Source organism: Oncorhynchus keta, chromosome 34 (assembly GCF_023373465.1).
Source record: "Oncorhynchus keta strain PuntledgeMale-10-30-2019 chromosome 34, Oket_V2, whole genome shotgun sequence".
NCBI classification, from domain to species: domain Eukaryota; kingdom Metazoa; phylum Chordata; class Actinopteri; order Salmoniformes; family Salmonidae; genus Oncorhynchus; species Oncorhynchus keta.
In genome coordinates this window covers 53210851-53223732 of record NC_068454.1, presented here as the reverse complement: position 1 = coordinate 53223732, position 12882 = coordinate 53210851, and the positions used below count along the sequence as shown (strand labels likewise).

Sequence of the window (12882 nt, the reverse complement as noted above, 5' to 3'; positions counted from 1 at the left end):
CATGCCATGTGTGTCTTGGTCTCACCCTCACCATGGACAGACAAGTTATTTGAAATGGTTTGAGCATCATAAAGAGTGGAAAGCACTTAAAGGTCCAGTGCAGTTGTTTTTATCTCAATATCACATGTTCTTACTGTGATTGTTTTCAATTAAAATTGTCGAAAAATATGAATAGCTTCTTGGCAAAGAGCAATTTCTCAAGCAAGAATTTCGCTAGGACTGTCTGGAAGTGGAGAGGGGAAAACTGAAAGCTAGCTGTTATTTGCGGAGAGGTTTGGAACTCTTTCTTATTGGTCTATTCACCAGTCAGGCCAAAAGTCTATCCCACCAAACAGGCTGATATTCACACTGTCTTTTCAAACTGCTCTCACACCAAAACTGTGGAAATATAAAACAGGAAAATCACTTTTTACTGCACTGGGCCTTTAACATGTTCTCTCTCTTATTGTACATAAATAGTCTGTGTGCCATTTGTATGCATAATTTCATGTATAGGGTTGGGGATGACTAATCGAATGAATAACTAGAATGTTGACACACATTTTGACCAGTTACATCCACCACTTTGTGAAATATGATATTAGATAGATTTGAAAAAGACAAACTACAATGAAATTAGTATATTAAGACGAATACATTCCTCTACAAGGTTTTGCAGCAGGAGGACTTTTTGGATGTCTTCCTCAAGCATGAAAACATCCTCACAAAGAGGGAGCGCTTGCGTGGTGTCTCCTGTGGTTGAGAGGTAGAATTTCTGGCAATATGTACAGTGCAAGGCAAGAGAGGGCAGACATGAACATAAATTGTGTCTATCAAACATTTCCCTCCCAACTTTTCTGTTTACTGTAATGACTGTCCATGTTGAGGCATTGGAAGTACAGTCGTGGCCAAAAGTTTTGAGAATGACGCAAATATTAATTTTCACAAAGTCTGCTGCCTCAGTTTGTATGATGGCAATTTGCATATACTCCAGAATGTTATGAAGAGTGATCAGAGGGATTGCAATTAATTGCAAAGTCCCTCTTTGCCATGCAAATGAACTGAATCAACAAAAACATTTCCACTGCATTTCAGCCCTGCCACAAAAGGACCAGCTGACATCATGTCAGTGATTCTCTCGTTAACACAGGTGTGAGTGTTGACAAGAACAAGGCTGGAGATCACTGTCATGCTGATTGAGTTCAAATAACAGACTGGAAGCTTCAAAAGGAGGGTGGTGCTTGGAGTCATTGTTCTTCCTCTGTCATCCATGGTTACCTGCAAGGAAACACGTGTCGTCATCATTGCTTTGCACAAAAAGGGCTTCACAGGCAAGGATATTGCTGCCAGTGAGATTGCACCTAAATCAACCATTTATCGGATCATCAAGAACTTCAAGGAGAGTGGTTCAATTGTTGTGAAGAAGGCTTCAGGGCGCCCAAGAAAGTCCAAGCACCAGGACCGTCTCCTAAGGTTTATTCAGCTGCGGGATCGGGGCACCACCAGTACAGAGCTTGCTCAGGAATGGCAGCAGGCAGGTGTGAGTGCATCTGCATGCACAGTGAGGCGAAGACCTTTGGAGGATGGCCTGGTGTTAAGAAGGGCAGCAAAGAAGCTACTTCTCTCCAGGAAAAACATCAGGGACAGACTGATATTCTGCAAAAGGTACAGGGATTGGACTGCTGAGGACTGGAGTAAAATCATTTTCTCTGATGAATCCTCTTTCCGATTGTTTGGGGAATCCGGAAAAAAGCTTGTCCGGAGAAGACATGGTGAGTGCTACCATCAGTCCTGTGTCATGCCAACAGTAAAGCATCCTGAGACCATTCATGTGTGGAGTTGCTTCTCAGCCAAGGGAGTGGGCTCACTCACAATTCTGCCTAAGAACACAGCCATGAATGAAGAATGGTACCAACACATCCTCCGAGAGCATCTTCTCCCAACCATCCAGGAACAGTTTGGTGACGAACAATGTCTTTTCCAGCATGACCGAGCACCTTGCCATAAGGCAAAAGTGATAACTAATTGGCTCGGGGAACAAAACATTGATATTTTGGGTCCATGGCCAGGAAACTCCCCAGACCTTAATCCCATTGAGAACTTGTGGTCAATCCTCAAGAGGCGGGTGGACAAACAAAACCCCCAAAATTCTGACAAACTCCAAGCATTGATTTTGCAGGAATGGGCTGCCATCAGTCAGGATGTGGCCCAGAAGTTAATTGACAGCATGCCAGGGCAGATTGCAGAGGTCTTGAAAAAGAATGGTCAGCACTGCAAATATTGACTCTTTGCATCAACTTCATGTAATTGTCAAAAATAGCCTTTGACACTTATGAAATGCTTGTAATTATACTTCAGTATTCCATAGTAACATCTGACAAAAATATCTAAAGACACTGAAGCAGCAAACTTAGTGAAAATTAATATTTTTCATTCTCAAAATTTTTGGCCACGACGGTACATTAAAGGCCCAAAACATTCTTGATTGGCAGATTAAAATGTAAAGATAGTTTCATTTTATGTACACAGTTAAACATAACCATATACTAAAGGGGTCTTATTGTATGGACTTACAAATTTAGTAGTCATCCTCGTGGACAATCTTTACCTGGTCCCATGCTGCCTCTGAGGCCTGGCTGTTATTTATATACTGTATATACAGTGCCTTCGGAAAGTATTCAGATCCCTTCACTGACATTTCCACATTTTCTTAGGTTACAGCCTAAATCATTTTTTTAACCTAATAAATCCACACACAATACTCCATAATGACAAAGCAAAAACAGTTAAAAAATGTTTTTTGTTAATTATCTTTAATAAAACTGATATCACATTTACATAACTATTCAGACCCTTTACTCAGTACTTTGTTAAAGCACCTTTGGCAGCGATTACAGATTCGAGTCTTCTTGGGTGTGACGTTAAAAGCTTGGCACACCTGTATTCGGGAAGTTTCTCCCATTTTTCCTTCAAGTCCGGGCTCGGGCTGGGCCACTCAATGACATTGAGACTTGTCCTGAAGCCACTCCTGCGTTGTCTTGGCTGTGTGCTTTGGGTCATTGTCCTGTTGCAAGCTGAACATTCGTCTCAGTCTGAGGTCCTGAGTGCTCTGAAGCAGGTTTTCATCAAGGATCTCTCTGTACTTTGCTCCATTCATCTTTGCTTCGATCCTGATTTGTCTCCCAGTTCCTGCCGCTGAAAAACATTCCCACAGCATGATGATGCCACCACCATGCTTCAATCAAGCAATCAAAATTATTTATAAAGCCTTTTTTACATCAGCCGATGTCACAAAGTGCTATACATAAACCCAGCCTAAATCCCAAAAAGCAAGCAATGCAGATGTAGAAGCACGGTGGCTTGGAAAAACTCCCTAGAAATGTTGTCGTGACGTTGGTACCATTAATGAGATGATTTTTTTATCAAATCAATTAACTATATTTACTTATTACGATGATTAAATGAATCATGTAACAATGAACTCATTAGCAATCTTGGGGCACCACGGAAAAAGTTGCTTTCATGAGTTACCGTTTCCCAAATTAACTCTAAAGATATAAATACACTACCGTTCGTTCAAAAGTTTGGGGTCACTTAGAAATGTCCTTGTTTTTGAAAGAAAATATCATTTGTTGTCCATTAAAATAACATCAAATTGATAAAAAATACAGTGAAGACATTGTTAATGTTGTAAATGACTATTGTAGCTGGAAACAGCTCATTCTTTATGGAATGTCTACATAGGCGTACAGAGGCCCATTATCAGCAACCATCACTCCTGTGTTCCAATGGCACGCCGTGTTAGCTAATCCAAATTTATAATATTAAAAGGGTAATTGATCATTAGAAAACCCTTTTGCAATTATGTTAGCACAGCTGAAAAGTGTTGTTCTGATTAAAGAAGCTATAAAACGGGCCTTCTTTAGATGAGTTGAGTATCTGGACCCTCGGCATTTGTGTGTTCGATTACAGACTCAAAATGGCCAGAAACCAAGAACTTTCTTCTGAAACTCAACAGTTAATTCTTGTTCTGAGAAATGAATTGCCAAAGAACTGAAGATCTCGTACAACGCTGTGTACTACTCCCTTCACAGAACAGTGCAAACGGGCTCTAACCAGAATAGAAAGAGGATTGGGAGGCCCCGGTGCACAAATGAGCAAGAGGACAAGTACATTGGAGTGCTTCGTTTGAGAAACAGACGCCTCACAAGTCCTCAACTGGCAGCTTCATTAAATAGTACCCGCAAACACCAGTCTCAACTTCAACAGTGAAGAGGCGACTTCGGATGCTGGCCTTCTAGGAAGAGTTGCTCAGAAAAAGCAATATCTCAGACTGGCCAATAAAAATAAAAGATTAAGATGGGCAAAATAACACAGACAGTGGACAGAGGAACTCTGCCTAGAAGGCCGCATCCCGGAGTCGCCTCTTCACTCTTGACGTTGAGAGTGATGTTTTGTGGGTGCTATTCAATGAAGTTGAGGGCTTGTGAGGTGTCTGTGACCCCAAACCTTTGAACGATAGTGTATATCATTATACCAATCATCCATGAATTATCATTATTACCTCATCAGTCTTATTCTGAACGTTGTTGATTTCAAATCTGCACGAACCATGATGAATCAGCGATACACAAATTGGCTTAATTATTTATTTACTAACTAAATAATCACACAGAATTACATAAACACACACAGAATAGATTATACACTGATTACTAACATGATGCAATGAAAAGTCCCTAGTGGACTAACCCGATATGACGGCTTGTTACACAATGAAAGGGGGCGGGAAGAAAGAGAGACAAAGGAATTCAACTTTCAAAAATGCAGTTGAATAATACGCTCATCGTAAATGTGGATATTTAGCACCATAAAAACCGCTCGATCTGATTTAGAAATGCAAAGTACATATTTACGCTTGTATGTCTTTGTTGTCTCTTTCTGGTAAATATATATATATATGCCATTTAGCGGACACTTTTATCCAAAGCGACTTACAGTCATGTGTGCATACATTCTACGTATGGGTGGTCCCGGGAATTGAACCCACTACCCTGGCGTTACAAGCGCCATGCTCTACCAACTGAGCTACAGAAGGACCCGTGAAATCAACCTGTCCATCTATGGAGAGTAGTTCATCAGAAGTCTCTGGTTGTCCACCAGAGGTCACTGGTTGTCCACCAGAGGTCACCATGTCCTTAGTAGTTGTAGTAGGTTGGTCTCGGAGTGTCTGTTAGAACATATCTTTCAGAGGTGTACCATGCGGTGTTCAATGGGCTTTATTCTTCACTCTGCTTGTTTATAATATATACCCTGTAGTGGTGAGAGGAAATTGTTCTTTGTCTCTCGTCTTCGGTCGTGTCGTTTTACCATTGTCTGGTATTGTAGTTTCAAACTTTTTTGCCATATCCAGCTCGTGCTGTACTTTGGCTGGTCTTTAGTTTTAAACCATTTCTCGGCTGTGTAGCCACCGCTTCACGCTGTCTGGTCTGGTAGAGATTTTCTTCTTCTCTGTTGAAAGTTTCAGAGTTTCTAACCATTTCGTAACTTTCAGCTCACGCTGTCGGTCACGCTGGTCTAATATGTTCATTCTTCAGCGAGTCCTTTTAAGCAGTCGCCTTGGAGGGCGGTTCCATCCCATTGCCACAATGTCTGTGCTCACGTGGGCGGGGTCACTGACTTGGCAAAAGTCTTTTGATGTTACAGTATTATCTAATTTTGAAGGCAAAAATAACATTTCATTTTCTCACAAATAGTTTCATATTGAATCATATAAGTTGTACAACATTTAGATGTATATCTGATAACTGGGACGTATACATTTGTAGAGCTACCATTATGTGGTTATACAGTCCTTAATTGTATCACAAAACAACAACTTATTTTCTGTGATTATTGTTTAGAGCCCCACAAACCATTTACCACTTTATTTACATTAGAAATATTGTTTCAATGTCTAACCTTTTGATGTTACAGTACTGCAAAATCCCTCTCTGTTGTAACAAAGGCATGTTTAACTTCCATTTATGCAGAGTGGGGGAGAGAAAATTCACCCAACTTATTGTGGGAAGCTTGTGGAAGGCTACCCGAAACGTTTGAGACAAGTTAAACAATTTCAAGGCAATGCTACCAAATATTAATTGAGTGTATGTAAACTTCTGACCCACTGGGAATGTGATGAAAGAAATAAAAGCTGAAATAAATCATTCTCTCTACTATTATTCTGACATTTCACATTCTTAAAATAAAGTGGTGATCCTCACTGACAGTGGATGAAATGTCAGGAATTGTGAAAAACTGAGCTAATATGTATTTGGCTGAGGTGTATGTAAACTTCCAACTTCAACTGTATATATAATGCAGAGATGTTTTATTTTACCTTTATTTTACTAGGCAAGTCAGTTAAGAACAAATTCTTATTTTCAATGACGGCCTAGTGGGTTAACTGCCTGTTCAGGGGCAGAACGACAGATTTTGTAGCTTGTCAGCTCAGGGATTTGAACTTGCAACCTTTCGGTTACTAGTCCAATGCTCTAACCACTAGGCTACCCTGCCGCCCTGTCTCCACCATAACAACGCTAGTCCTCCCAAAGGCCTGAAGGCAGGTGGTCTGCTTATTGTGGACAGATTTTCACGGGAGTAAACCCTCTCTCTTCGTCTCTTCATCTTTGGTAGAAACCAATTGAGGACAGCGCCATGATGCTGAAATGGTTCGAGACCCATAGACTCGGCAGCACATGTGGATAGCGCAATGGTGCTGAAATGGTTCTAATATAAATAACTGAAGGTTTCTCTATCATCGCCAATAGTTGCGCAAACATATAATTGTGAACAAACAATTATTGTCAGGGAATCCAGAGGGAAAGGCAGACTTCCAACAGGGATTACATATGAAAACATAATAAGCAGCGTAACACGATACAGTTGAGTCAGGGAGCTTTCCACATCCTTCTCCTGTACTGGCCAGATCCGCTTTTGATTACCCGTGCGCATCTGCCTATCAGTTGCATCGTTGGCTTCTGTAGTCCCCTTTAACCCTTTAAGAACTAGTCTCGCCATGGGGATGCTGCCCGCTGCTTATAGGGATGCTGCCACTTGCCTACTGGGTTCTTAAATGACGTGTCATCTGAATCAGACGAGGGGGAGGAGTGAGGTAATAAATAAAGAAACAAACAAGGCAAGTCCACCGAAACGCCACCATCCACCTCCTCTGTTTCAAGCATCGTCGGCGGTGAACGGTGGGATCACTGGGGGGAAAGAACGCCACTGTTATTTAATGGCCCATAAATTGAGAGGCAAAAGAGTTGGCTGAATAACGGGGGTCCTTGGCGAGGATTATAGTCCTTCGCAGGAAGAGAGAAGGACGCCTTGTCCGTCGAGCATCATCCACAGCGAACCATCATTGTATAAGGAGGCAACCATCCAAACCGTTACAGTAAGGACTTTAGAATATAATAGCCTACAGGTAATTGAACGGATATTTCATTGTAAAACATGTATTACTAATGTAGAAGTATACAAATCAAACATAGCAAAAAACAAATACCCGTTTATAGACAATTACAACGAGAAGGTATCATAGAAAATAAATCGATCTCATCTCTCCATTTGCCTTGTTGTATTGCATACTCAGGATACATTACACCTCTGATAGCCTATAGACCAATCTTGTTTATCAAATCGAGTTCATATAGCATGGGCCAGGCCCAAGTAAGATATAGGCTATCGGTAAATTGGACTCGAGAGGAAAGCACGACGCAATCGTATTTGCCATTATCCATGTCAAGCATCCTTCTCAACTTGTCGTTGAATTTCCGATCTCAGATAGGGGCCTAATATCCTACAGCATTTCCCCATATCTAGGCTGAGAGTATTTTTTTCCAATATCCACCTCCCCAGTGGATTTTTAGGGGCAGCCTGGAATACGACGACTGGTTGTGCTTTGGGGGGGACCATTTTTGACGTTTGATTCGTGAGGTTGGACGCCACGGAGAGAAGATGTCGGGACAGACGCTGACGGACCGCATTGCCGCGGCGCAATACAGCTTGACGGGATCGGAGGTTGCTCGAGCTGTCTGCAAAGCCACCACTCATGAGCAGACAGCACCCAAGAAAAAACACCTGGAATGTAAGCATGGCCTCCCCTCCCATTTCTACACACACCTTACAAGTACTGGTTCCCTGCCTGTGTGTGTGTTTGTGTGTGTGTGTTCCTGTGGAAGTTCCCATGGTATACCTATCAGTGGAGGCTGCTAAGGGGAGGACAGCTCATAATGGAGCAAATGGAATGGCATCAAACTATGTGTTTCATGTATTTGATACTAGTCTACTCATTTTGCTCCAGCCATTACCACGAGTCTGTCCTCCTCAATTAAGGTGCCACCAACCTCCTGTCATACCTATACCCATATTATAATATTATTAAATCAATAATAATGGTTCCCCATCTTTATTTGCTTGTGTGAAACACATTTTTTCATTATGTAGACCTAAAACAAGTCAAGTTTTGCTTTAGCCAGACTATCCAGGCCCCTTGCCAGGCATCACCGATCAATATTGATGCCTGCTGTGCAGTTAGACTAGAAGTAGTCGACTCCGAGCCAGGACATTGAACAGAACAGAGCCACCAGCCTCCTACCCCTGCGACCTTCCACCCTCATCTGAGAAATAAGTGATCTGATATGGTTGGAATGGTGCAAGCTATGGGATAGAACCATGACTTACACTTAGCAATTTTTGTTAGATCAGGGATTACCTCAAATAAGAAAGGAAGGAAAGAAGGAAGGAAGGCTGTGTTTTTAAAGCATTGGATCATGGCCTCTATCTCAGTCTGAATAATGGATTCCTGCTCCAGTGCTGCTAAATGCATATTGCAAAAGGTCAAAGGTCCTGTTGTCACTACCAGTAACACAGGCCTGTATCTGGGGACCAGGCCAGTTTGAGGAGGTACATGAGGCGGAGTGGCACAGTCTGTCAGCCCTTAACCCCGATTTAGAAGCTGTGTCTAGTATCAAAGCCCCATTTTTTTTGATGGTGAGGAGAATAAGAGGTTTATTTTGCGGGTTTTGCCTTACAGTAACATAGGAAACCTGATGTTTTGAATTTAGTTCTTAGTTTCAGAGTTGTATTTTATTACATGTCTGAAATCCCCAATATACACTGAGTATACCAAATATTAGGAACACCTTGTTGTACCCCCAACCTTTTGTCCTCAGAACAGCTTCAATTTGTCAGGGCGTGGACTCTACATGGTGTTGAAAGCGTTCCACAGGGATGCTGACCCATGTTGACTCCAATGCTTCCCACAGTTGTGTCAAGTTGGCTGGATGTCCTTTGGGTGGTGGACCATTCTTGATACACACGGGAAACTGTTGAGGGTGAAAAATCCATCAGCTTTGCAGTTCTTGACACAAACCGGTGAGCCCGGCACTGGTACGCCCTGTTCAAAGGCACTATTTCTTTTGTCTTGCCCATTCATCCTCTCAATGGCACACATACACGATCCATGTCTCAATTGTCGCAAGGCTTCAAAATCAATCTATAACCGGTCTCCTCCCCTTCATCTACACTGATTGAATTGGATTAAACAAGTGACATCAGTAAGGGATCATATAGCTTTCACCTGGATTCACCTGGTCAGTCTATGTCATGGAACGATCAGTATGCTTTGTATACTAAATGTATACCCCTGTATGTGATTATGTGTAAGCATTTTAAAGATCATTCACACCTACTGTACCTGAGAGAATCTTTGTCAGGGGTTCCCAGGCACCAGATCAATTTAATTCAAAGGCCGACATTATCAATGATGGCAGATGGCTTGTTTGCCTCGCTTTCTCCGTACAGAACCATTAGTGGTCAGTCTGTGGCAATTAGGCCAAGAGAGTCTGCTTGCCTGGATGGTAGCCCAATACTGTGCCAGCTAGGTAACCTATAGTTTCTCATCAATATGAAAACCAAGAGTGACCTGGGCAATACATAACTCAAAACCCCACTAGGAAAAATCTATCCACCCAATCCATCCTCCTTGAGTCTGGGAGTAAAGCATATTTATGTTCTCCACTTAATCATGGGATTGGGCGATTGGAAAGTCCACCCCCGACCAATGATGTGTCAGCAATCTTTTGACATCTCGGAAAGTGCCGACTCAGTGTCCTCTGCTCGTCATAGCCAGTCGCTCTCGTTTAGTGCTTTGAGTGTATGTGATGTCGCCCACTGACTAGCTCTAAGGGACAATGTTCTCCAGTGAATACACAACAGGTTCACGCACGCATGCACGCACGCACGCACGCACACACACACACACACACACACACACACACACACACACACACACACACACACACACACACACACACACACACACACACACACACACACACACACACACACACACACACACACACACACACACACACACACAAAATAGTACAAGTCTAATACAAATGCAATATAATCACGTGTATTCGCTTTTTGGTGGGAGGGTAGGAGAGGGAAAGGGGGAGGTTTATATGAGTTGCGATCTGGGAGGGCTCTTGGGAAATGTAGTTTATTTTTTTATTTTTACATACTGTATTTGATTCTGTATTCTATACTTTTTATTTACTTTAAAATGGGATTGTACTCATTACTACATTTGCAACAAAGTCTTTTCCAGATGTTTAATGGTTAAGCTAACTGTGCTTTCTTGTAATTTACAGGGCATAAGAGGAGAAAAAAAAGCATACTATTTTTTTTGATATTATGAATAGGAAAGGAGTAGATATTGCCATGCTCCAGGAAACTCATATAAGGAAGGATGATATAAGCACAATAGAAAACAACAACTTCAAGGTCGCTGCCTTTTCTTCTGTTAATAATAAAACAAAAGTGGTAATTGTTGTTTTTCGCCGTAATCTCAAGTTTCAATGGTCAAGAAGGGAGGATTGCCTATGTGAAAGAAATGTTTTCTGGCAAATATACAGTACCAGTCAAAAGTTTGGACACACCTACTCATTCAAGGGGTTTTCTCTATTTGTACTATTTTCTACATTGTAGAATAATAAGTGAATACATCAAAACTATGAAATAACACATATGGAATCATGTAGTAACCAAAAAAGTGTTAAACAAATCCAAATCTATTTTATATTTGAGATTCTTCAAAGTAGCCACGCATTGCCTTGATGACAGCTTTGCACACTCTTGGCATTCTCTCAACTAGCTTCATGATGTAGTCACCTAGGATGTATTTTAATTAATAGGTGTGCCTTGTTAAAAGTTCATTTTGGAATTTCTTTCCTTCTTAATGCGTTTGAGCCAATCAGTTCTGTTGTGACAAGGTAGGGGGGTATACAGAAGATAGCACTATTTGGTTAAAGGACAGCTCAAAAAAGCTAAGGGAAATTACAGTTCATCATTACTTTAAGACATGAAGGTCAGTTAATCCGGAAAATTTCAAGAACTTTTAATGTTTCTTCAAGTGCAGTCGCCAAAAACCAGTCGCCAAAAACCATCAAGCAGTATGCTGAAACTGGCTCTCATGAGGACTGCCACAAGAAAAGGAAGACCCAGAGTTACCTACCGCTCCAGAGGATACGTTCATTAGAGTTAACTGCACCTCAGATTGCAGCCCAAATAAATGCTTCACAGAGTTCAAGTAACAGACATATTTCAACATCAACTGTTCAGAGGAGACTGTGAATCAGGCCTTCATGGTCGAATTGCTGCAAAGAAAGCACTACTAAAGGACACCAATAAGAAGAAGTGACTTGCTTGGGCCAAGAAACACGAGCAATTGACATTTGACAGGTGGAAATCTGTCCTTTGGTCTGATGAGTCCAAATTTTAGATTTATGGTTCCAACTGCTGTGTCTTTGTGAGACACAGAGTAGGTGAACGGATGATGTCCACATGTATGGTTCCCACCTGAGGGAGGAGGTGTGATGGTGTGGGGGTGCTTTTCTGGTGACACTGTCAGTGATTTATTTAGCATTCAAGGCACACTTCACCAGCATGGCTACCACAGCATTCTGCAGCGATACACCATTACATCTGGTTATCATTTATTTTTCAATAGGACAATGACCCAATACACTTCCAGGCTGTGCATGGTTTATTTGACCAAGAAGGAGAGTGATGGAGTGCTGCATCAGATGACCTGGCCTCCACAATGCCCCAACCTCAACCCAATTGAGATGGTTTGGGATGAGTTGGACCGCAGAGTGAAGGAAAATCAGCCAACAAGTGCTCAGCATATGGGGGAACTCCAAGACTTTTGGAAAACATTCCTCATGAAGCTGGTTGAGAGAATGCCAAGAGTATGCAAAGCTGTCATCAAGGCAAAGGGTGGCTAATTTGTGGAATCTAAAATATATTTAGAATTGTTTAACACTTTTTTTTGGTTACTACATGATTCCATGTGTTATTTCATAGTTTTGATGTCTTCACTATTATTATTCAATGTAGAAAATAGTACAAATAAAGAAAACCCCTTGAATGAGTAGTTGTGTCCAAACTTTTGACTGGTACTGTGTATATTTTTGTTTATGCATATGCCCCCAATACTTACGATTATTTGTTTTTTGTTTCTCTACACATAATAGTTGCTGGAATATCTGATTTCCATGTGGTCTTAGGTGGTGACATGAATACAACCGTAAACCCGACAATGGATAAATCTAACAAATCTGGTACTGCACCAGTAGCCACTACAGCATAGCAAAATATAGTTTCTGATTTTTCACTATTAGATATACAATATGTGCATAATCCACAACTGAAAGAATACACTTTTTACTCAGCTAGGCACAGATAATTTTCAAGGATGGATTGATTACATATTACTTTCATCACAGTCATTGCATCTTGTACAAAGGTGGAAATTGTGCATACTGTATGCCTATGTCTGATCATCACGCAAAC

General features: G+C 41.4%; 1 protein-coding gene across 4 annotated transcripts in view; it reads left to right on the top strand.

Moving 5' to 3' along the window:
- The first annotated feature begins 7063 nt into the window (after positions 1-7063).
- The window catches only part of LOC118367274 (clathrin coat assembly protein AP180-like), a 43602-nt gene continuing 37783 nt past the window's right edge, over positions 7064-12882 (top strand). For 2 of the 4 annotated variants that reach the window (XR_008090307.1, XM_052494070.1), the window contains exons 1-2: positions 7067-7414; positions 7879-8107. Coding sequence is in view for 3 of the 4 variants with exons in the window: in XM_052494070.1 (XP_052350030.1) it covers positions 7978-8107 (130 nt within the window). In the remaining variant the exon portion in view is untranslated. Of the gene's footprint in view, positions 7415-7878; positions 8108-12882 lie in introns of all 4 variants that reach the window. The other 2 variants (XM_052494069.1, XM_052494071.1) reach the window with 2 other exon arrangements.